The sequence below is a fragment of the Onychomys torridus genome, chromosome 19, assembly GCF_903995425.1.
Source record: "Onychomys torridus chromosome 19, mOncTor1.1, whole genome shotgun sequence".
Classification (NCBI taxonomy): domain Eukaryota; kingdom Metazoa; phylum Chordata; class Mammalia; order Rodentia; family Cricetidae; genus Onychomys; species Onychomys torridus.
Genome location: NC_050461.1, coordinates 28,677,068 through 28,703,093, shown reverse-complemented (window position 1 = coordinate 28,703,093; position 26,026 = coordinate 28,677,068). Strand labels below are relative to the sequence as shown.

Here is a 26,026-nt window from a genome sequence, read left to right as displayed (position 1 = left end):
ATGTGTCTATGGCTCTTTGAGTCAGACTTGCTACAAGCAAGGTAAAGAGATGTCATCATGGCATTGCCTTTTACATTGCCTAGAGCTAGTGGAAATGACTGTGTCCTAGAAATGGCCTCTCTGTCAAGAGGCAACTTGATTCTGTTCTGGCCCGGCACCATACAGAAAACCTTTGCCGCTTGCCTTGCATGATAATGATGGCAGTGCAAAGGCACTGGGGTCTGAGGAAGGATCCTGAAATGTTTAGCTAGTGATTGTTTCCAAGGCACCATTCTGCTTGGAAGCTGGCTCCTAGTAATGACACCTGCCCTTGCTGCTATTGTTTCCTGAAATCTTGACAATTGAGCCTCAATCTTTTTTTCTCTTGCATGGGTGGTTTTTTTTTTTTTTGTTGTTTTTTTTTTTGTTGTTGTTGTTGTTCCTTCTAAAGAATGTACAAGACTTTAAAGGCTGAGCATTGAGGCACTTTTAAGCTGTGGGTTTGGGAGTTTCTCAAGGCTAGTATTAGTTATGTTTTATTCCAGTGTGAAATATCTTTTTAAAAATCAAAAAGCCTAAAACACAAAAATATGCAAAGCCTCAAAGCAGCTGTGTAAATCTACACAGACTTTTGGACTATAAAGAGCCAGGCTTAAAGAAATGATGGGGGGGGAGGAATCGGAATGCTATTTAAAAATAAATTATGATTATAAGTTAGTGCTACATTTGTTTTAGTAAAATTTCAACACTGTGCATATTTCCTCAAGCTTTTTTTCTGCTCACTGCCATCAGCATCGCATATATCATAAGTAAAAATTATGTGGAGTATGGCAATGGCTAAGAAAAATTTTCTAGGTCAGTAAAAATATTATTTCAGGAAGAATATTTCTAATAAACTTATTTTAAAGAACTTAAAAAAACTGATCCTAATTTATACATAGCTTTGAGATAGAACTAGCAATAATAACTTTTGCTGGTGAGATTTAAAAAAATGAAAAGGTAATATTCTTTCCCTTAAGTAGCTTAACACAAAGAATAAGGCTCACACACACACACACACACACACACACACACACACACACACTCACTAAAGAGGAGGAGGGACTATTTGATGCAGGCTTATCCAGCTAATTTAGAATCTCAGAGCCTTCATGTGGACTAACAACTTTAGACTATTAGACTAAAGTGAAGATGTTCAAACTAAGTGAGCAGACTGCGGAATTCTCACCATGTATCACCACACTCGATGAGTTGAGTCTTTGCTCATTGTCAATACTGTCAACACAAAACTGCCAATGTGCTTATAAATGAATAGTAATGGAAAGTGACCTTTGTCCAAAGATAACTCCAAGACTCAACAAAATTCTATTAAGTGCACATGATGTGCCAGGCATTGGGTTAATTGAATCCCCCTCATCTCTACAATTTAAATGACAGAAAAAGCTGACTCTAGGGAAAGTCCTAGCCAAAGGCCATTTAATTAATTTGCTGTCTGGGGAAATGGCACAAGAACTGGGAAGAAAGCCCAGGTATGAGGACTGCTGTGTTGTTGTTGTTCACAATACAGTGTTTTGTTGCCCAGATTACGATATAGTCTGCATTCCCATACCTGCATTAAACTGATCCAGTCTTCCTCTCCCAAATGCATGCTGTGCACTGAGAACTCCGAGCACCACATGGTCCTTATTTCTTTGGTGTTGCCGCCTGCACTGGAGTACTTTATCCACGTGAGTACGTCCTTTTGGTAGATTATGTTAGGTTCTGTACTTTGATCCAACAGGTGAGAGAGTTGCATCTCATGATTTCCTGTAAAAGCTGTCATGTGAACTCAACAGCAAGCCTATGGTAGTGGTGAAAGAGAGAGCATTATCTATTGAGCATATGTAGTACTCAATGCTCCAAATTTTACACAGGGTATAAGTATAAAGCTCCATGAAAATGGACCACAATAGAACACAGAATGTTACTGCCCAGTGTCATCCAATTTCTAGGGAGAATATAAGAAAGAAACTGTATTCTGACCTTACAATTTGCATTCTTTTTTAAAAATTTTATTTTATATGTGTGGTTGTTTTGCTTACGTGTATATCTGTGTACCCCATGCATGCCTGGTGCCCTTTTCTGAGCCCAGAAAAGAATATCAAATCCCCTGGAACTGAAGTTATAGATACTTGTGGGCTGCCATGTAGGCACGAGGAATTGAACCCAGGTCCTCTGGAAGAACAGCCAGTGGGCACTCTTAACTGCTGAGTTGTCTTTCCAGTCTAGAATCCACATTTCTTCATTAGTGGTTCCCATCATCCTGGGCTTTCACTTTTCTTTATTTTTCCATTGTTATTCAAACTATATTTACTGAGTATTTACTAAAGCATAAGAATTAGTTTGGATGCTAGGGAATTACCCATGACTAAAAGTATGTGGAGACTGAGAAATGAATGTCTCATACACCGGAAAGCTTCGACACAAATAGGAGCAGATCTGAATGCTATCAGGTGTGTAAGGCACGCACATAACACACTCAGAGAAGGAAACACACATGGCAGAGACTGACTCTGTCTGTCTGGAGTGGCGGCAAGGTGGGAGGGTGGTTCAGGGGTGAGGTCTTGAACATACACAGCTCGCTCTACCACAATGGTTCTCAACCTGTGGGTCTTGACCCATTGGGGTGAAATGACTGTTTCATGGTGGTTGCCTAAGACCATCAGAAAACATAGATATTTACGTTATGATTCATAACAGTAGCAAAATTACAGTTATGAAGCAGTAATGAAAATGATTTTATGGTTGGGAGGTCACCACAACATGAGGAACTATATTAAAGAATCACAGCGTTAAGAAGATTGAGAACCACTGCTCTAAAAACGAGGGACAACACTGTTGGCAACAAGAGTGTCTGTCTCGCAAAATCACAAAAGGAATTCTGGTTTTCACAGATGTGGGAAATGTAATTGTAAAAGGGCCACACACTAAGATTTCCTAGGGAAAGTCTTCTAAATCCTCGAAGAGACGGTCCTGATGCTACTCAATGCTACTCAAATTGTTTCTGAGCCTAGACAAAGAAGAAAAAGAACCATAAGGCCTTTTGACGAAACAAGATTTCAAAAGGAACTCATGACCTATGGACATACAAACGTGCACTCAGCTAGGGAGATGAGGTTGTTTCTAGATAGCTTGGGCAAGCATGCTAGAGCTACCATTGATTTCCATCCTAATATTAAAGCTACAGTAAAATAACTACAATGAAAATATTTAGATTGCTTTTGGAAGTCAGTCAAGTAGATTGTGAAGTTTCTATAGAAAAATAAAAACTATCCAAGAGAGAATAAGATGAGAAGAAAATGGCTTCACTAGATTTTTTAAAAATCAGGTGTTATTTATACAGCTTTAGCAAGGTATAAATAAAAAAATTACACATCCTGAATGTTTACAATTTGATGAGTCGGGAAGGATTCACCCATGAAACTGTGATAATGTAGATCGTAAACTGTCTCCTCACTTCATCGAGCCTTCATGCATTCCTTGAGGGTTTTGTGTGTGCACATGTGTTTTAAGGACTCCTAACATGATCTCTGTCTCATGACGCACAGCATACCACATACTAGAACACATGTAAATCTTCAATAGCTGAGAGGGTGTGGTATTGACTCATGAGTTGGTGGAGAGAGAAATGAGAGAGAACAGACAGCTCCTAAGTGAAGATACCATGGAAATATACAAAAGGTGTCTTGCTGGGCCAGTGTGACATGGAGCTAGGAAATGATAGGTCATATGTAAAAGAACATGGGTTTGCAAAGTTGTCATATTTGGGATAGTTCACATCAGTAAGAAGTGTGGTGGTGCTTTGTTTGTTTGTTCAGGTTTGGTTGCAGTGATGAAGATGAAACCCAGCATCTCACAGGCTAGACACACAACTCTGTCATGAAACTCAGTGCTACTCCAAGAATGACAATGTAAAGAGGTTGTTTATGAGGTATAGGAGATAAAGATTATAGGGTAGCATAAATAAATGAATAAAGAATAAATGTGTAACTTAATACCTCAGTGAAGGAAACCTCTGAGTGGAAGAACACCTTTTACAAACTGCAGTGAAACTACATTTTCAGTTTTCAACATCTGTGTAAGCAATTGATCCCAGCAAGGTGTTTGAATGGATGCCAAAACCAGAGTGAAACATTTTGAGGGAATTCCACCTCAGCGATGACTTATTTATAAAGGATAAACAGGGCCATTAAGACAGGAAGCTCTGGCAGATGCTACCTTTATCAAATGATCAAAGTGACCATCATTAATAATGAGATAAGTTACTATTATGGGTCTTTTTTGTATTCAATAGCTTTGTGGCACTGTGATACAACATTTGACAGAAACAATAAATAGAAGGCAGAGGGAATTTGCTTGGATTCATGGTTTATGGAGGTTCAGTCCTTCCTGGTAGAGAAGGCAGGAAGGGCTGCTCAGTTTACATCATGACAATCCAGGAAACAGAGAGGAGAATTCTAGAACTCAACCGTCTCTCTCTTATATCTGGACCCCCATCCCATAGGATGGCACCACCTACTACATTCTTGGTGAGTCTTCCCTTGCCCCAGTTAATCATCCACCCAAAACCTCCTCACTGACACGGCATCTCCTCAGTGATTCTGAATCCAATCAGGTTCTTAAGATGGTCCACCACATTCCTCATGAGATACAGTGAGAGAGACACAATATGCCCTCGGTTGATTTCTTTCCAGAGAATCTAACCACAAGGAATCCATCAGAAAAGTTCAAAGTATGACACGCAGGGAAATGACAAACAAATGTGCATTTTGAAACTTTGATCAATCCTAGGATGCTCTGACTTTGGACAACTGGAGACATTTAAATATGGACTCCATACGAATAGTTTTTTATGTCCATATACAACTGTGTGCACGGTAATAGCTTTGTGGTTTTCTAGAGCAATCTTGTTTCTGTGAGATGTTAGAGAAAATACTAAAGTTCTTTGAAAAAATCAGCCTTTATTTTCTGTCATTGAATAGCAAATGTGTTACAATTTTACATAAACATTGTATTTTATACTTTGTCATATTTTTCCACAAAGGCTGTTGTTAAATTTTAAATAATTTAAAGGGAGAACAAATACACATTAGTATAAAAAAGCAGACTATTTTGAAAGTAGGCATACTATACCATGAAGTGTGTGCATAAACTAATGTTAATCTATGTCCCTGTAGCTGGTTGTTGATTTCTGAAATACCTTTCTTTGAGTGTGTCTTCAGGAAGTGAAACAATAGGGTTATTGAGAATGATATGAGCCTTTGTTAATGAGCATTAAAAATGAATTATGGTTTTCACTGCAATTTCACTGATGAAAGGAATTTTGTTCAAAATATACAAAGTGAGTAGGCTTCACTATCTGTACATGAATAAAACTGGAGAATCCGGAAAGCCTAGTAGGGTGAATATGATGAGAGATACTCTAGGTTCTTAACCTCCATGTCTTCTTGTTCTGTGATTTTTCTGGAAAAAAATCTGTTATTCATCCTGTGGGGATGGCTGATCCTTACTTCAGGATACCATTGTGATGTCCCAGAATAAACCTGACAAAGTCAAAGTCATTGTTAAAGTGCCACAAGACAGAGGAGGAGAGCTCACTACGTTTAAAACAAAACAAAAAACAAACAAACAACAAACAAAAACACAAATTGTGCAATCACAACACTCAAAAGGCAGAGGAGGGCAGATCTCTGTGAGCCTCCTATCTCTGCCTCCATTTCCACACAGGAATACTGGGATTACAGATGCATGTTACAGGGCTGGAGAGATGGCTCAGCGGTTAAGGGCACTGACTGCTCTTCCAGAGGACCTGAGTTCAATTCCCACACCCACATGACAGTTAACAGATGCATGTTACAAAGTCCATGCACTCCAGGGAACAGATCCCACTTGCTTGGCATATCCTTTACTAGCTGAACCGTGATCCATACCTTCCAGTTACTAAATTTTAAACAGACACATATGTTGGTTAATTTGATAGTTAATGTTATTACGTTTTTGTTTCAGTGTGCATGTCTTTTTCTTTTTAGTAAAACAAAATACTGTATTTGTTCATTTCAGATGGAAATTTGCTTCTTTCTGTTTTAGCTTAGAAACCCTAATCTCCAAGCTCCCTGTTCAATTCCAGTTTAGAATTTCTGCCTGAGAGAGAAACTGAGAGAGGCCAAGTTTCTGTTTATCACTTGAATTAGTTCCTATGTGTTCAGCATATCTTTGCACTGCAGTATTGGAAGAGACTTGTTAAAATGCAGATGCCAGGGCTAAAAAATATAAATGAAGTTTGAGAAAGGATATCTAGACTGACACTAAATATGAAGATTATGGGCCAATATGACTTCGACTAACAGGCTGTGATTTTATGACCTCTAAACTGTGTCTCTTCTGTCAGGTAGTGTAACACAAATCTTAAAAGGTCTTATATAGCTGGAAGTTTCCCCTGGTCTTGACTGGCACCAAGGTCCCACAGACATTTATAAAATTCCTGTGTCCCACTGGTCCTGTAACCACTCAGACCCAAGTAAACACACAGAGGCTTATATCAATTACAGATTGTATAGCTGTGGCCTATGGCTCAAGCTTCTTGCTAGCTAGCTCTTATATCTTAAATTAATCCATTTCTATTAATCTATGTTTTGTCACGTGTTCCATAGCTTACTGGTCTGTTAGCACAATGTTTCTCCTTCGGTGGCGGCTGGCGTCTCTCTCCACCTTCTTTTTATCTCTCTTTGAATTTCCCATCTGCCTCTAAGCTGCCTTGTCATAGGCCAAAAGGCTTTATTTTTAAACCAATCAGAGCAACACACATTCACAGCATACAGAAAGATATCCCCCATCAGTCTTATAATAAAAAACCCAGAGCCAGATATTGGGGTGAAAGCTGAGAGATCAGAGAAGCAGAACAAGCCTCAGCTAACCTCACTTCACCAACCCCTCAGCCAATCCTCTTTCCACGAATCCTCAGACTGAAAGCCTCTGAGTCCTCACCCCTGAGAGTCTCAGTTGAATTGCTTAAAAGCTTCTAGTTTCTGGTCCTCACATCTTATATACCTTTCTGCTTCCTGCCATCACTTCCTGGGGATGGAGCGAGATCCAGGACAGGCACCAAAACTACACAGAGAAGCCCTGTCTCGAAAAAAACCCAAACCAAACCAACCAAACAAAAAGCATGTTCCTTCCCAAGCAAAGACGTGAGATCTCAATTGCTAGGATTAAAAGTATGTACTACCATGCCTAGCTCTGTTCCCAGTGTGGCCTTGAACTCACAGAGATCACAGAACTCACAGATCCCTGCCTCCCGAGTGATAGGATTAAAGGTGTGTGCCACCACTGTCTGGCCTCTATGTCTAATCTAGTGGCTGTTCTGTTCTTTGATCCCCAGGAAAGTTTTATGAGGGTGCACAATATATCAACTACAAGGTGGCTTGTCCATGTCATTAGAAGTACAAAGCATTTCATGATCGGGAGCCAAAAAATATTTTAAAATATCTTAGATCAGCTGGGTGGTGATGGCACATGCCTTTAATCCCAGCATATGGAAGGCAGAGGCAAGTGGATCACTGTGTTTGAGGCCAGCCTGGTTTATAGTGAGAATCCCAGGACAGCTAAGACCATGCAAAGAAACCCTGTTTTGAAAATAAATAAATAAATAAATAAATAAATAAATAAATAAATACTCCTACATCTTCTGATGGGAAAGTCACATACTTGTCCCTGTCCGGCTTCTTCACTTATGAGAGCAAATATAATCTGAGCCTGGGTGTTTCCTTGAAGTTTGCTTGACAGTATTGTGAAGGTGCCAACTACACTTGCTTTCCCCCCATTGTTTATTGTGTAGTTTTTTGCCCTCCTCTCACCTCTTCTTTCCCAGGAGATCCTGAAACTGCTCTGGGCAGGATGTCTGCAGGAAGTGCTTTCCATCTTTCTTTTTCTTTCCTCGTCTTTATTAGTTCTCAGGGAATTTTCTACACTCTACTTTCATGATGCTCACTCCTCTTCCAACCCCTCCCAAACCCTTCCTCCCTTCCCTACCCATCCAGGTTTGTGAAGACTTTTCAGCTCATCAAATGCAGTTTGTGCTACCCCTGTACTCTTGGACGTATGGCCATCGCTGGATACAGTCAACCCACCAGAGGTCACATCCTTAAAGAAAACTGACTCTCCCTCTTCCTCCTGTGCCTATCTCCCCTCTTCATGCTGGGGTTTTGTCTTGCCTGTGTGTGTCTTGTGCATGATGTCTTGTTGTCATGAATTCTCATATGCCCCGCTGGGTCCAGAAAACCCTGCTTCCTTGTAGCCATCCACTACCTCTGGCTCGAACAATCTTGCTGCTCCCCCTCCCCTTCCACTCTGATCTCCAAGTCTTGGAAGGAAAAGTGTGATATAGATGCTCCCTTTAGGGCTACCATTATTCTCCTCACCGTGACCAGTTTTGGATCTCCGTGTAAATTTCCATCTACTGTGAAAAGAAGAAAGAGGGTTGATGGATGCATAAGTACAGGCCTGAACCCCATGAGGAGACTATTTTTCTGATGGTTGATTTCTTATTGTTACTATAAAGGTCGCCTTTACCTTGAGTGGTGTCCTGTGCCTGGAACTCTGAGCAGTCATAACAGATGCTCCTTAATTTGAGTGTCCTGGAAGTCTACACTTCTGTCAGTATTTAAGCTATACTGAGTCATCCAATTTCTATTCACGGAGTACCTACTATGTGCCAAGAACCAACTGTAGATACGCCAGTGAACCAAGTAGACATATTGCTTCACACCCAGTACCTCCTTAATAAGTACATAGAACACTTAGGCTTGGTATGTTTCAGCATTTATTTGAATAATCATATATGAAAGATATGCCTTTGCTGTATATTCCATCTCACAAGAGAAATTTAAGGCCTACATGAGGAAAAGGTGACTGTTGTAGGAGTCATGCCAAGTCAAGACAGGGTAACAACTAGATTGCAGTGGATCCTGCAGCTGAAGTGCTCAGGGTTTCCTAGAGCCTTATATTATTAGGTCAGGCCATTTGCACATGCTCAGAATTTATTGAGGTTCCAGCCTAGTGACCTGTTTTGGTTCTGGGGGATTCAGGCACCTCAAACTAATGCAGCTCTCCTTTAGTCTCTCTTTCTGTAAGTGCAGTCGTTACTTAATTTCAACTTAATGAAGATGTGTTATTGTTTAGACATTAGAAGAGAGGCTGACATTAATGGATTCCAAGAATTCAAAGAAGATGACAATTAGTCTGCGGTGTAGAAATTAGTAGGGCATTTTCCTAGCTTGAGAGGCCTGGGGTCTGATCACCACCATTCTAGTCTCCCACAGAAGATGATACTGTAAGAATGGCAACAGAAGGTAGTTTGGAAAAGCAGCTTCAAGGTTCTGGCCATGTCTCAAAGTGTCACTAGTGGCATACTTATCCCACTTTCAGAAGAGTTTCATCATAGTATGAAAAGGAAAGACGGCAGAAGCCTTGAGATTCTCCTCATGCCTGTCTTCACACTGGGTTTTTGTCTGGCTTCAGCACGTGCACGTCTTGTGTGCATTTATAACATTCTGGATTAGGTAGACTATGACACAAGCTCAGTTACAGTTGGCTGCTTCCCATGAACGGTCAGATCCAGGAGGAGTGTATTTGAGGGTGGATAGGGTGCTAGTGAGCACCCAACAGAGCAGAATTTTTTTTCTCTCAGAAATTATAAAGGACTTATGTAGGTGCTGTGTTCTAGAGTAGACAGAGATCACGAAGGAGCCTGCAGAGGCCAGGGACAACCATCTGTAGACTAAATAACTCTGTGAAAGAGTTTTGTGTTTTCAAGTCTGAGACTGAATCATGGGTCAGAGCACATGGAAAACAGACAGTGGATGAGGGTAGACTACCTAAAACCCTTTGTTGCTGATGTCATGGGGGCCATTGGTGCTGTCAAAGACCTCATTGATCCCAAGGATACACAATGCATCCTGCTTCTTGCTAGCAGGCATAGGTAATAGTCTCCTCACTGTCCTTACATTGTCTGGTGCTACAAGATGCTTTCCGGTCCCTGAGGTTTTGAGTTCAATACTCCACAATCCTCTTCCCCTCCTCCCACCTCATCTAAATACCCCCAGAGTGCTTTAAACCCCATGAAACTGTGAGGTTTGACTCCAGAGGGTCACGTGTTTCTTATCACAAATGTGGATCACAGTTCTTGCCTGGTAGCATTACTGAAAGAATGAAAGGCAATGAAGTTTGCTAAGTGCCTACTTGGCACTTGCATGCATGGGTATTCAACAAAGATTATGACTCCATCCGCTGGGAATTGAGACACTCCTCAAAGTTCCCATCACCAGGACATACTCAGATATTGTAAAGCTGCTCGCTGATTATTTATGTTTAGAAATATTTATTGTGAAAAAGTAAACGTGGACTTAAATAAAACAACATAATGAATTTAATTTACACCTCACCTAACTTCTCAAATATTAATTCACCTCCAGTCCTATCTATCTCATTTACATTTCTTACTATCTTGTATCTGTTCTTCGTACTTTCCATTTTGAAAATCTCCAACTTTTAGGCTATTATATCTGCAAATAGTTCTCCATGTATCTTTAAATTTAAAGACTTTAAAAAGATATGTATGATCTAGAATGTGTTGAGCTAGAACTGATTAGTTGGCAGGCTTTTATTTTGAGTCTGCCTTATAGGAATTAGAACATCAAAAGGATAAATAAAAGAAGGCTGAGCCCTGTCACACACAGGCCAAGTGAGATAATATCACACTTAAAAAGAAGTAAGAATACTTTAATCACTAACTATTCAAATAGCCAAATATCTCATAAATATCATTGTATGTTTATGGTCTGTTTGTTATAGATCCAAATATATTTCTAAATAATGATAGAAATTTTGGCAGCCAGTGAATATCTAGATTGCTACAAATTCTTATTCATATGTATTGAATATTATTACAATGCAGTAAAAATATTAATAACATAGTAAATTTATGTGTTCAGCCATTTGGATGGTGTTACTAAGTGCCTTCACATTGATAATTATGTGTGATTTCTGTATGTATATGTGTGTGTGTGAGTGCATGTGTGGTGTAGGTAAACTTGTGTGTCCAGGTGTGCATTCCCAGGCACACACATGGAAGCCAGAAGAGAGAGTTTACTGTGCTATTCTATCAATCTCCACCTTATTCGTTTGAGGCAGGATCTCTCACTGAACCAGGAGCTAGGAAGGCAATCCACAAACTCCCATGATTCTCCTGTCTCTGTCTTGGAAAGCACTGGAGTTATAGGCATATGCATGGCCATAGTTGGCTTTTTATGTGGGGGAATGGGGATTTGAACTCGAGTCTTCACACTTGTGCACCAAGCATTCTTATCACTGAACCATTTCCCCAGCCCTGCATTTTTTTTTGTAATTTCAACTGTGCTACTAACTAATCATTGTGTCCATGAGCCACTCACTCAAACTGTTTAAATATCAATTTCAGAATTTAAAGAAGAATGTAATGAGCTAGAATTGATTATTTGGTGGTGTTTTTATTTTGTGTTTACTGTGTGGGAATTGGGACATAACAGTGTTAAGCAAAATAGGGCTGAAGTCTGTCACACACGAGCCACATGAGCTGGGATATCTTTCTTAACTGACTTTCACCTCAGGTTCAGAATCTGTGAAATATAGAGTCATCAGCTAAACCTGGAGAGATTTTTGTGTGAGCACATACAAAATGAGAACATACGGGTGTGTTGATGGCTGCATAGTAATACCCCAACTGTAATAAATATTGCTTGACTAGCAACTGTTGGTGGGGATGAGGCTAAAAGGTCAGGCAGTGATTAGAGCTCCATTGTCAGCTATGGCACTTGCTAGCCACAGATGGCTACTGAGCCCTCAAAATATGGCTATCCCAAATCGAGATGTGTTATATGTCAAGTACATGCTGGATGCCTAAGATGTAGCATGAGTAGACAACATAGAAATTGCTAATGTTTAGCACATGCTGAAAATAATATCGTGACAAAATTGGATTAAGTAAATAAGAAAATATTATTAAAATTAATTTCACACTCTCTTTCTCCCTCTCCACCTCCCCCTCGAGATAAGGTCTTGCTACATCATTCAGGCTGCCTTGAAAATTGCCACATAGCCCAGGTTGTCTTCAAATCCATGATCTTCCTGTCTTGGCCTTCTGAGTACTGTGAGTATAAGCGTACAACATCATGTACAACACTCATGTTTTATACTTGTTTTTGATGAATGGCCACAAAACAATCTAAATTCCATATGTGGCTTGTATTATTTCTTTTAGATAGTACTAGGATTTCGTCAGTTGTTACCATTCTTGCCATTTGAAACTCATCTTTCTCCTTCTCCTCTTGTCTACCCAGTCAAACAGGTCTGAGATTGGGTGATGTAACCCATGAGCTTCTCTCCATTTCTACACAATCCTTTTCAAATTCCTTGGCAGCTTCTGTGGGGTTTGTTTGTTTGTTTGTTTTGTTGTTGTTGTTGTTTTGTAACTTATGCATCTCTCCTTTTTGTCCAGCTCTTTGCTGGGTTGGGTTATTACAAAAAAAAACAAAACAAAAAAAAACCACTTAAATGCTTTCCTTACCTAATGGTTCCTTACTTCTATACTGTTCCTTTAAACTTTCAATCTCCACAGCACTCATAGGCTCTCAAAATTCTCCAACAAGGCATAAATCATGACTGATCTCAATGTGTGTATGTGTGTACACACACGTGCATGTGCACATGCACAAAAGGTGACTCTCAGATGAATGGTCTACCTTATTCTATGAAACAGTCTCTCACAGAGATCTGGCAGAGGCTTGCTGATTAGGTTAGTCTGACTGATTAGTGAGTCCCAGAGATCTACTTGTCTGTATCTCCCTAGGACATGCCACTAGTGTTGGGAATTGAACTCTGGTCCTCAGGCTTGCATGGCAAGCCCTTTACTGACTGAACCCTATCCTCAGATCATGATCTCATCTCTTTTAGACACTGTCCATCTACTCCTCATCTTGTGTACACAGGGCTTTTCCTTCTCAATATGGCAATCAATGCCTCAGCCCTGGTCATCACAGTGAGCATGATGGTTACAATTCAGAGAGCAGGGATGGAATCCCAGCTCTGCATCTATTACCAAGCTTTGGAAAAGTTGCTAATCCTCTTTAAGTCTCATTTTTAAAAAAGTATAATAATACAACTTGCTACTCAGAAATTTTACAAGGCTTGAATTAGGTAAAGCACTTATAACGTCTGATACAAAGTGAAACTATGATAAATGTTATTGTCAAGTATTTCCTGCAGAAATTTCCCCTCCCTCAACTCCCTGCCCTCCCCCACACATACATCTTTGCACCCTTGGTCTCCTGCATGGACATCTGCAACATTCTGAACACACTCCCCTACCCTCCGTCACAGCTCTTCCCTCTGTGTGGTGGCTTCCTCTTTTCTTATTGCTGCCTTTACATCACAGCTTTCTAAATGTGGTCAGAGAAGTACAGACCCAGCATTCCCTGGGAACTCACTGGAAATGCAAATTCCTAGGACTAACTTCAGAACTACTGAATCTGTAATTCAGATTGTAGCCTTCAAATCATTTTAACAGACCCCCCAGGGGAAGTTCCATGCTTACACATTTAAGAAAGGTTTCTGGGCTGAGTCTTTCTGGCCTAGGATATATCCAAGGTCATCTCACACTGCTACCCAAGCTCAGTGACTGTTTGTCAAATGTACCAGGTATTTAAATGAATCCTAATGACAGTGTGGGGCCATAGACAGATGACAAGCAGGGAAATGTCATGGTCTGATTGTCTTTTAGGTTAGTTCTTGGAGGCTGTGTACAGTAGAGATTAAATGAAGTTACTGGAAGTAAGCAACTCTACTAATAAAAATTTACTATTAAGATTCATAATTCAGTAGAAATGGTAATTATTTACAAAAAGCATACCTTGTTTTAAAAACTTACACATTCACAATAAGATGTATTCTTTTAATGTTATGTTTATAAATAACGCTTTATACGTTTGTTGGGAAAGTAGGTGTTTTATGTGCAAAATTTATAAACAAATATATTTTCTCACAAAATATGATTTAACTTCTAAAAACCAGTTCTAAAATGTTAAGTGGGTTTAACGTTTGTCAGTTTTCTCTACAGTATAATTTGATGGATTATGAAAGCAAAATTTCTTAGCAATTTGGTAACCTTACAAAATTAAAATATATTGAAACTACATTGTTAATATAGAAATAAAAATAGTGTTATATTGTTTGAATATATATTAGTATAAAGATGATATATTATTCATTTTGTTTTGTATTAAAATGAAATAAAGTAATCATCTAGAAATATCTCAAATAGAGGCCATTTAAATGAAAAGAAAAGAAGTTAATATTAATACATAGTATAATAAGTCCAGCAAGGCCAAAGCCTCATGACTCAAGAGAATTAAGAGCCAAAGAAGCCCAGGATTACTCTGTGTTACACATCCCTTTCTGATCTGCAGACACTCCTCTCAAAAGTGGGGAATTAATTGACCCTGTCTTCATGAGGATATAGTGAAAAGTTTCACATTATCATGGTCACAGGGCTTTTAGCTGGGTTTAAATTGAATCCTTCACTTGGGTGACCCTGATAGTTACCCACTCCATGTCATCTTCCTCAATAGTAAAAAATTTAGGAGATGCTGCCACTAAAGGTTTATAATATTGTGACTTTACTCCTGGGAATGGACTCTTAACTACCCAATAAAGTAAAAACTGGGATTCTAGCTTTGCAGTCTACTTTCAAACTGGCCATGGGAAGGCTGGCTGTCTAGATGAATGAGACTAGAGTCCTATCTCTTACCCTGTACAAAAATCAACTAGAAACATCTTCATGTAAGACTTGAAACTAACAGAGAAAAACAGAAGAAGTCATTCAAGATATAGGATTAGGCATATTCTGAAGAGGAGCTCTGAAGCTCAAGAAATAGAAAGAACTGACAGATCAGTTGCCTCACAGCACAGACAACACAAGAATAAAGACCCCAACTACAGACTAGGACAATAACTCTGCGAATTATTTATCTGATGGAATTAATACCCATAATATATGAAGATCTCAAAAATTGAAAACTCAGAAGAAAAAAATTATCCAATTAATAAATAAATTACCTGAACACTTTTTCAAAAGAAGTACAAACGACCAAAGAGATATGAAAAAAAAAAAAAGGTTCAATATCACTAGTCATCAGAGAAATGCAAACCAAAACTAAGTTCAGCTTTATCTTATCGAGATCAGAATGGCTAACACAAAAGGAAATAAAATCCATGGAAGTAAGAAGGTCAAATGCTGGCAGGAATGTGGAAGAAACAGTCTTTACACATGGGCAGGAATGTAAAATAGTACAGCCACTACAGAAATCAGTTTGGAAAGTCTTCAGAATATGAAACTAAAAGTGATGCATGAACCAGTTATGCCTTCCTTACATACAAAAGAACCAAATTCAGTACACAGGGTGGAGAGCTGTGTGCGCATTTGTTGTGGTACCACTCATGACAGTGCTGTTATGGAACTAGCTCGTTGCCCATCAGTGCATGAATGGATAGAGAAAACATGGTACACAGACAGAACAAGATACAAATCCACTATAAAGAATAAGGAATGTATGTATGCCTTTGCCAGAAAAGTTGTGTTCTTGCTCTTTCTGAGTTCAGTGAAATAAACTGAACTCAGAAAGACACATATTCCCTGTGTCCTCTAGTATATTTAATCTGAGAGAGATGGATGGAGAGACAGAGAGAGAGAGAGAGAAAGAGAAGTGGGGGAGAATAAGAAAAAGGGAAGAGGAAAGTTCCTGTTAGTGAAGAAGAAGGGATTGTGTAGAGGAGGGATTATTGGGAGGGATGGCATGAATGCCATCAAGGTTGTATGTGACGATGTCAGCACGAAATAAGAATATTTATTTGCACATATTGCAAATATAAGTATAAAAGTGTGCTGGGGGCTGGAGAGATGGCTCAGGAGTTAAGAGCACTGGCTGTTCTCCCAGAGGTCCTGAGTTCAATTCCCAGCAACCACATGGTGGCTCACAACCATCTGTAATGAGATCTGGTGCCCTCTTCTGGCCTGCAAGCATGCATGCAGGCAAAACACTGTACACATAATAAATAAATAAATCTTTAAAAAAAAAAAAAAAGTGTGCTGGGAGCTGGGGAGTTAGCTTAGCTGATAAAGTAGCCCAAGCATGAGGATCTGGGTTCAGATGTCACCCTATGTAAAAAGCCAAGCATGGGGATGTGCATAAGCCCAGAAGAAGGCCAGAGAGCAGTTAATCCCCAGAGCTAAGCTAGCTATTCTGTGAAATGAGTGAGAGACACTTCCTTAGAAAATCAAGTGGAGAGTGACAGAAAAGGAGACCTCACAGTGATTTCTGGCCTCCATTTGCACATGCATACACACACACACACACACACACACACACACACACCATGTACACATATATACAACACACACATATACATGTACAAAATGTGGCCACCGTGCATCCATATGCCTGTGGATGTCTTTGGGAGAGAAAATGATGATAGGAAAGTGTTGAGGAGAGAGACCGAGACTTAAGAGGGAGGAGAGGTTAGAGCATAAAGCCCGAAAGATACGAAAAGATAGGATGAGGATGAGTAGGGAGGGCAGAGTTCTGGCGAGAAGGCACGGGGGACATAGAGGCCGAGACCAGGAGGGGTTGAGAAGAATGGGGTGAGTCTGAGTGGTGCGGCTCCCAAAAGTCCGAGAACTCCAGAGTCTGGATTCATATGTCCTCCGAGACAAGGTTGCCCATTCGTTTTTAGATAGTTGAGAGAGGTAGGCTCTTGATAAATCTGTAAATCCAATTCTGCAATGACAAAATTAGATGTGGTATCCAACACTGGTGACTTTCCCCTTGTTTCTAGTGGACAGTGCCTTCTTTACACAGGCCCATTAGGTTGGATGAATTCAGTGAATCTATCACCTGGGGAAAATTGATTCCTATAGTATTGTGTGTTGGCTGAGAAAAAAAAAATGACTTTAAACAAATTCCAGAGCAGGACGACTAAATAGAAAATTTCCCACGTGAAATGTTGACATTTTAAAGAATGTGTTTTTGAAGATAGATGATGGGTTCGGGAGGTTTTGATTGTTTCTTGGATTTTTAAGTGTTTCTTCACATGAAACACCTATTTATATGTTTTGCTCATTTTTCTCTCCATTTGTTTGCCTTTTGTAGGAATTTATATTGTAGCTATCAAGCCCTTTCCTGTGATATATTTGTTTCAAATATTTTCTCCCAATCTCTTTCTTGGCATTTAAGCCTTTAATCCATTTAGAAATTTATTATGGTATTTGGTACAAGACTAGAATCTAATGGGATTTTTTTTTCTAGCTGGAAGCCAGACAACTTCACATCTTTTACGGAATAATCCACTGGTCTCCCTTAATCTGTATTGCTTTTTTGGTGAGGCTCACATGTAGAAGGGTCCATTTCAACATCATCTATTGTGTTTTAATCAATTGCTCTGAAAATTCTTGCAAATGGGCTTAGCCATTAGTTGCATTATTATATGTGTGCAGGGGAGTGTTATTTCAAAATGACCTCTTCTTATTATTTTTAGTATTATATCCAGGGTTTAGCATGATTTTGTCAAGTTAGGATATAAATATTGGTGTGAGGGTCTACACAATTGATTGTCAGCTCGAGAGAATCCAGTTACCCTTGGAAACAAATCTATGCATATGCCGGTGAGGGGGTTTGTAGATTGTGTTAGTTGAGGTTGCATGACACACCTGACATGCAGGCAGCACAGGTCCATGGGCTGGGGTGCTGGACTATACACAAAGGAAGAATGATCTGCCTGCTAGTGTTCTCGCCATCTCCTTCCTGAGTACAGACACATGACCAGCTTGCTTCAAGCTTCAGTCACCATGCCTTCTGTGTCCTGATATACCGGACCATCACACTATGAACCCAAATAAACTTTTCCTTCCTGGATTTGCTTTTTTTTTTTTTTTGGTCAAGTATTTTATCACAGCAACAAGAAAAGTGACAAACACAATTGGTGTGTAGGCTGTCTCTTTGGATAAACGCAGGGTCAGTGGTATGGCTCTCTGGACTGCATTGATCCTGGGTGTCATGGTGTGACATGGCAGCTCATTCTGTCTGCAATACCAGGTACTCTGAGTCCCTTTCAGCCACAAGTCTCCATGTAATATGTAGTTTACCAGTGCTACACATTAGTTATTCTTCTTTTCCTTGTTAAGTAAGTTATTGCGCACAAAAGCTCAGACCACTAGATCTCTCTGCCTGATTCCCTACAGGTTGCTCTGCAGAACCTTCTGGTGTGTGTCATCTTATTCTACACTGTTTACTACCTGTCACTGAGCATGTGCTGCCTGACACTCAAGGAAGTGGCATGTTGTCTTCAAACACAATTTAAAAGTGGACATGGAGTAAAAGGAGTTTATACTTAATGACATGGCTTGATGGATTATAGCTTGTAGATTCTTGATGGCAGCTAAAATTTTGTCTTGAAAGCAAATACAAACTAACATTCCGCTTTTAAGAATGACCAAAGTCAGTGCCACAAACAAAGCTAGAACCAGGCAGAATTATTCATACTGCAGGAAAAGTGAAGCCATGCTTTTAGGGTTGGTATTGAATCAGACAACATCTGAGAGAGAGCCCACATTCATTTAAGAATCTTCTAAAAAAAAATATTTGACATCAGTTTGGACTGTAAGCCAGGGATGCATTCTGGCCCAGGTTCTTACTAACTTCCTGATTCACTTTTTAGAAGATCAACTGATTGACTTTTATGTGAGTGCATGTGTGTGCGCACGTGTCTGAGTTTATGTGCATCACGCCTAAGCAGGTACTTGCAGAGTATAGATGAGAGAAGATGCCCTTTATCTGGAGCTATAGGCAGTACAGAACTGCCTGATGTGAGTGCTGGAAACCAAACCAAACCTGGGTCTTCAACAAAAGCAGGGAGCACATTTAACTGCTGGGTTCTCTCTCCAGTTCCATTATTGATTTGTCTCTAATTAGTCACAGAAGTTCTCTTATTTCATTGTCTACATTTGTCTAGGGGAAATTATAATCTACAAAAAGGGTTGTCATGAGGACAAAAAAGAGATAATCTGTGTGCTTTGAAATTACATTTGTTTATTTATTACCTAAGTGTATGTATGTGGGTGCATGTACCCACATCCAAGTGACAGCTTTCTCCTTCCACCATGCGGACTCAAGGGCTCCAACTGAGGTCATCAGGGTTAGTGACAAGTAAATTGACCCACTGAGCAGTCTCTCCAGCCCAACTGGTCAGTTTTAATGATATAATGTGTCAGTTTGAGGCAATTTTGCCACATAATTTTTTATCTTACTCTAGTTGAAAATTTTCTCCACAAATTTAAGTTGCCAGCACAATTTCCTTAAAATAAATTATATATACTTACAATCTACTTCCTATAAATTGAGTATTTATGTAATTTAATTTTACTATGAAAGCAGAGAATTCCATTTCGCTGTGCAAATTAATCCTGAAAATAAATCAACTGACTTTTGCAATGGAAAGAATGTTATTCAGCATACTTGCTGACAAACCCACAGAGGAATGTCCAGTGTATACTCATAATCTCAACTGTGGCCTTGGGCTAGAGATAGTAAAAACTATGCATACTCTTTCTGGCTCTCCGAGCAAAGGAGTTGAAGATTCCCAGTTAATGTGAGTCAGTGGTGAGGAATTTTTGTTTGTTTCTTTGTGTTTGGTGGGGGAAAAATAAAATGTCTGTCCAGTCCAGGTTGGCTCCAAAGCTCGCTGCACCTCCTGCCTCTACCTCCCTATAGCTGGGATTATAAATATGTATCAACACCATAAGTAGTGGTACACGTCTTTAATCCCAGCATTCGGGAGGCAGAGGCAGGCTGATCTGTCTGAGGCCAGCCTGGTCTATAAAGGGCATTCCAGACATCCAAGGCTGTTACACAGAGAAACCCTGTCTCAAAAACAAAAACAAAAACAAAAACAAACAAACAAAACCCCAAACAGAAACTTTGTATCATTACACTTAGCTTTTGTTGTTTTCATTGCTTTTAAATAAATACAACTCAAATTATGTGCAACCTTAACTTTTCAAGAACTGAGATTTTGGGTGAGGGCTACCATTCCCAGCAGGGATAAAGAATTTGAGATAATTGGACCTTAAAGTTGTTGACAGCAGCTAACTGGTTGACCAGCTGCCCATGATTTCAATCCTCATCGTAATCCAGTCCAGGTATTTAATTTATAGACTCAGCTTTAAGAACAGAAGGAAATCTCACAGATTAATCTCTTTACTTTATGGTTAAGAACTAAAACCCAGAGACCTTAATGATTTGTCCAAGTTCACAGTTATAACACAGGCTTGGATTTGTGTCTTTTGGCTTCCAAGACCCTGTTCTCTCCATATTAAAAGTTCTCCTCCTTCACTGGACAGAATTACCAAATTTACAGCTGAGACCTTAAATATAATTAAGATTGCTTAATGATCAAAGTGGATTTAAAATTTTTATTTATCATTATTGTTATTATTATTATTATAATAGTGTGTGTGTGTATGTGCTTGCATGAGTTTATGTACACCACGTTTGTACAAGAGCCTACTGAGGCCAGATGAAAGTCACTGGGATGGAAGTTACAGATGGTTGTGAGCTGCAAGGTGAATGCTAGGAACAGAACCTAGGTCTTCTTCAAGAGCAGTAGGCACTCTTAACCCTAGGCAATCTCTCCAGCCCTGACAAAGTAGATTTCATTGAGCAGAGAAGGCAACACGGACAAGATGTTCATTGGCGGCCATCCTGCCAGCCAGTTTCAAAATGTGCTCAACATAGGTGAACCAAATGTCCTCACATGTGAAGAGTAAGGCCCAAAGCTTCAATGTACAGTTCAGATTGATCTTCCTCAGAGTAAACTTTTGTAATCTCTCAGGGTGTGGGAACTGGATGTCCTGGCACCATTTGACTTCAAAACACGTCCCTCGTGGCTCAACACAAATTATAAAGGTATTTTTTTAATCTTTTAATCCTTATTGATAAGTGGACAATATGCAAGCAGAAATAAAATATTTTGTTAAGTAGAAAGTTGGAAAACATTAGGCTTTTCTTTTGATTATCCATATATGACATCTGACTCCATTAGGAAAAGTATCATCAAAATGTTTAAGGTGGAGCCCTGGCGGTGGTCCAGTGAAGCCTGAAAACCTGAGTTGGAACCACGGAACCCAGGTGATAAAAAGAGAGGACCAACTCCTGCAAGCTGTCCTCTGACCTTCACACACATGCAGCACACAGTAAATAATACAAAGACACTTAAGTGACCATCCTTAGGATGGGGATGAGAATGGCGTAAATGTAGGCAGGGAGTTAGAACTCTCACATCCTCATGTAAATTTTATTTAATTTTATTAACATGAACACACACAATACACACACACACACACTCACACACACTCACACACACATCTTTGTGCCATTTTCATCCACCCCTGTCACTATACTTACTCTTATTCATTTGCCTCTTCCCAACTGCCCTCCGTCATCTTCCCCTGCCTCTCTTTGGCTGGTCTGCTTCTCCGTAAGCTATCTTGCTCTCATGCTGTGCCGTATATATCCCATTGCAGTAAATATAGTTTAAAGAAAAGGGAGAGAAATGACAATGGACTGACATGGAAAGTCTTTGTGAGGCACGAAGCAGAGTGAAGAGGAATTTGCACGGTGTCGTTTCAGTTTTGAGGAACAGCCACCACAGCGTGCGTGGAAAGAAGCCTAGAGAATTCTGCAGCAAGCCGTGCTCTCCCAGCGGTCGCTGGTGACAGAGAACCTTCATTTACTGCTTTGCACATTCCTGCTTTGTTTCATTTTTCTTCTCCCAACAATGCAGACTTGGTTGCAAAGGAGATGTTCTGTAGCACAGAAGAGGGTGACTGGGGTTGGTGACAATTAATTGGATGTTTGAAAACAGCTAGTGGAGAGATCTGGAAGGCTCCTCACACCAAGAAATAACAATATATGTCTGAGATGACAGATATGCCAGTTAGCCTGAACTATCCGTTACACATCACATACATGTATCAAAATGCCACACTGTAGTCCATAAATAGACATAATTACCGTGCATCAATTAAAAAGTAAAAAAAAAAAAAAAATCCACTTTACTCCAGGGGGAAACATTAAGAAAGAAGACACTTAGAAAAAACTTGTCTCTTTTAAATTTGGTATGTTTGCACAATAAATAACTTGTATCTCATAAATTCACAAGCCTGGTATGTTAATAGTTGAACCCCTTTACTCTGATTGTTCACAAAGCACACTTGTTTTGGGGCATTCATGATGAGTTTGCTTCATTTTTAGAAAACTCAAGTTTAACATCATTTTTTCTTTGTAAAATAGAAACACATAAATCAGGAGACCTTAAAACACCTAGATACAGAAAAGAGAGAAAGGAAATAAATCATAAATGTAGTCTCTCATGGCAGTTATTCCTAGTATTATGTTAAATTTCTTCCTCCTTTTTAAAAAATGTATTGTTGATTCTTTAGACATTAAAATTCACCAGGAAATCACAGAATGATCTTTTCTGGGGAAAACTATGGAAATGTACAAACTTGCCTGAAGCTAGAAAAAAACAGATTTCAAATAAATATGATTTGTATAGGAAACTTGGTCAGCTAGAATTACTGAATTCTAATAAAAAGTTTAGGATGCCTTCTTCCAATGGATAACCTTGTTTGGGGGCCATTATTGATTCAATTTTGGGTAGCATAGAATCTGTCAGAGCAAGAGATGTTCATTGTAACAAGGTAGAAGAGTCAAGCATGCTATTAACTTTCTCTTCATGCACTTCCCTATTGAATTGAGTTTGTTTTTGTACTGAGACTGCAAAAATGATAAGCATTAGTTTTGAAAAAAAAAAGCCAACTATGGACCATACATATGTTTGGAATAGGGGAAAGACTTCAGACCCATCTGTTCATATTTATTCTTGCCTTTGGGTCAGTCAGGGAAGATGGAATGCCACGGGCTTAGTGGACGAGAGTGTTTACATATAGTAGAGGTCAGTGGAGGTCCTGGGGTGTCTAACTCAGGTTGCATTGTTATTTTCTGTTAGGAAACACGGATATTTGTGCACAAGAAAGCCCTTAACCTATTAAATCTTTAATTTGGGGGCTTTGGAGGATGAAGGTTAGACTGCTTTAGTTTTGTTGCTTTGAGAATCTAGGTTTGTCTGATTGGGAGGTAAGTTTCCTGGCAGTCCCAATGCTCTTGGCCTTAGGGTCAAGTTTCTGTTGCCCTGAAGCTCAGATGTAGCGATGGCAAAGGGAAATGTGCATCCAGTGAGCCTGTTTCATAACTGATATCTTTGTGTTGTGTCGCACAAGTCAGTCTAGATAAAACAGTAGTCTGTTCCCAACCCTGCTCACTGTCCTTGAACTCCTCATCTCCAAGGTGATACTGAACTGCTGGTACCCTAACCTCAAGTTTGGTACTTTGAATTGTGTTTGCTTTCAAACCCTAAGCAAAGCTTAAGTGTTCTCCATCAGTACTTGCAAATACAGCTTGTGACAAAAGACAAAATTCGCCTTCTCCAAGCAGCTTTAAGTTAGCTTATAAAATCAAATGTTGACAATAGAAGTCTCTCTAGAATGTGTGTGGGAGCCCCATAGGTTTCCTTGTGAGATCTGAGTTTGCTTTACCAAGCAGGGTTGCATGAGGGGATGACTTGATTACGTGAGTGGTTACCAGGTGTTTGGAAGGGTCTGCACTTTGGCTGTGTGGTGTGCTTTGATCAAGCAAGGAGGAGGTCTTTTGCCTCACCCCTTGACATTGTTATAAAAAGCCCAGGTCCTCACAAAACTATCCTGTGTTTCTGTCTGTCTTATCTTTCCTATCTTTCTACCTAAAATGTTTCTTATTCATCTCTCCTCCTCATAGGAACCCTTTAAAAAGGTAAAGGCTGGTCTCCCACAAATGTGGGATGTGGTGGCACAAACCTTTAATCTCAGAACTTGGAAGGCAGAGGCAGATGGATCTCTGTGAGTCTGAGATCATCATGGACTACATAGCAAATTCCAAGACAGCCACAGCTACATGATCAGACCCCGTCCTTAAAAAAAAAAAAAAAAAAAAAAAAAAAAAAAAAAAAAAAAAAAAAGCTGAGGATGCAGGAGGAATGTCTACTAGATGACATCAGTAAGATACAGCACAATACTTCCTTCCTTGGTTTTAGTGTGCAGAACAGGATGACCTGATAGACAGCTGACTTGATGGACAGGCTGACCTGATTTACATTAGTCAAAGGGATTTCCATGTCATAAAAAAGGAGTTGATGTGAATTCTCCATTCATTTTCCAAAACCTATTGAGTTAAATGGAATGAGACTGAAGAGGAGCGTGAGGGATGCCTTCAGAAGACGTCGCCTGGAACTCGCTTGCTAGATGTCTTTCATATTCTCCTCTGCAATTTCTGGTTTGCTAGTTAATAAATTACCTCCACACAGTAGGAAATAGGGTGATTATTTTACTTTCTGCTCTGCAAAGTATCACATTTGCCTGCCTACACTTATTGATTCTGGGATTATATGAACACACCAATCATTTGATAGTTTTAAAGTGAAGGAAAGGGAATTTTTATGGGACTAGTATTATTTACAAAGGGACTTTGGTGGCATATCAAATATATTTGTTAAAGTTGGATAAATATCTTCCTTGAAACTATTATCATCTTTAAAAGCCACCAAAAAGGCAAAAGGCTGTCTGTTCACATGTCCAAGGCACCAAGATCTGTGGTCTTGACCTGTAAATAACTATTTTTTTAGTATGCATTCATGGAAACCCCTATGTGACAACCAGTGGATTTGGAAGCATTTCCAGCTACACCTGTCATTGATGAGGCTTTATTTCACCTATGGTGATAAACCTTGCTTCTCAGAGGACTACCTGAACATTCCAAATGATTCCACAAGCACAAAGGAACTTATTTCTAATTAAGCGCTGTGTGTACCAAAAGAAAAGAAAATTACCATTGAATAAACCTATTCATCTTTTTATTTCTAAAAACTCAGCACTGAGTTTTTTTTTTCACTAATTTCATTAATATTTCACACTTCTTAAAATTAGATTCACAATTCAATAACTGGCCTGCATGCATGGACTGTGTTGTAACTTCAATGTTAACCACAAAAACTGTGAAACAGAAATTATATTTTGTTGTTGTTTTTAAACGTAAGGATAATGAAGGTATAAAATGTCAGAAGTTCTTATCTACACTTGAATTTGGATAAGAGGACATTTGCAAATCTTCTACCCCAAAATCCTTTGCACATATGTGCATGTATTTAGGAGTGACTGCTTGAGCCTGGATCACTGATCAGGAGCTCCTCCCTGGGGGAGACTGATTCTTCCTCTCCTTGGAGTCACTAACGGCCTGCAGCTCCCCATCCATGGTGGCTTGTCAACTGATCAGCCTTGTGCGGGTCTTGTTAGGTGGCCATGTGAACGACAGAAAGTGGACTCTGCAGGGTGTGTGTGTGTGTGTGTGTGTGATGTAACAGTAACAATTAAAGAAAAGGAGCTCATGCATTTCAGAGGGAACGGGGGAGGCATGGTAGGAAGCATGAGAGCGAAGGGTGAAAATGAGAGAAAGAGAGTATTAAGGTATAAAGTTCTCAGATTTTAAATATGATTATATTTAAAGTAGTTCTTGGCAGATTAAGATTTCATGGTCGTGTGTTAATTGCGTTTCAGAATCATTAAATGGTCTAAGCCCATGTCATCACCTTCTTTCTTCTGTTTGCCGCCCTCTTAGTCTCCACAGAAGTCACCTACTTGGTTTGTGGAGTGCTTTTTGCTCTGATTGCACAAGAATGGGTTTGGGAGTATGCCATCTCTGCGACCATACTTCATGTAGCCGTCATATCAGCTGGTAAGCAAGCTAAAACGGCGGAAACAAGGAAAATGTATTACATCTGA

General features: G+C 39.5%; 1 protein-coding gene across 1 annotated transcript; it reads left to right on the top strand.

Annotated features, from left to right (window-relative positions):
* Tmem244 (transmembrane protein 244) lies at positions 1 to 26,026 on the top strand. The gene is given in 5 exon segments (XM_036168682.1): positions 1 to 41; positions 1,562 to 1,706; positions 18,341 to 18,430; positions 20,966 to 21,061; positions 25,853 to 26,026. Coding segments are annotated over 5 exon segments (546 nt in total).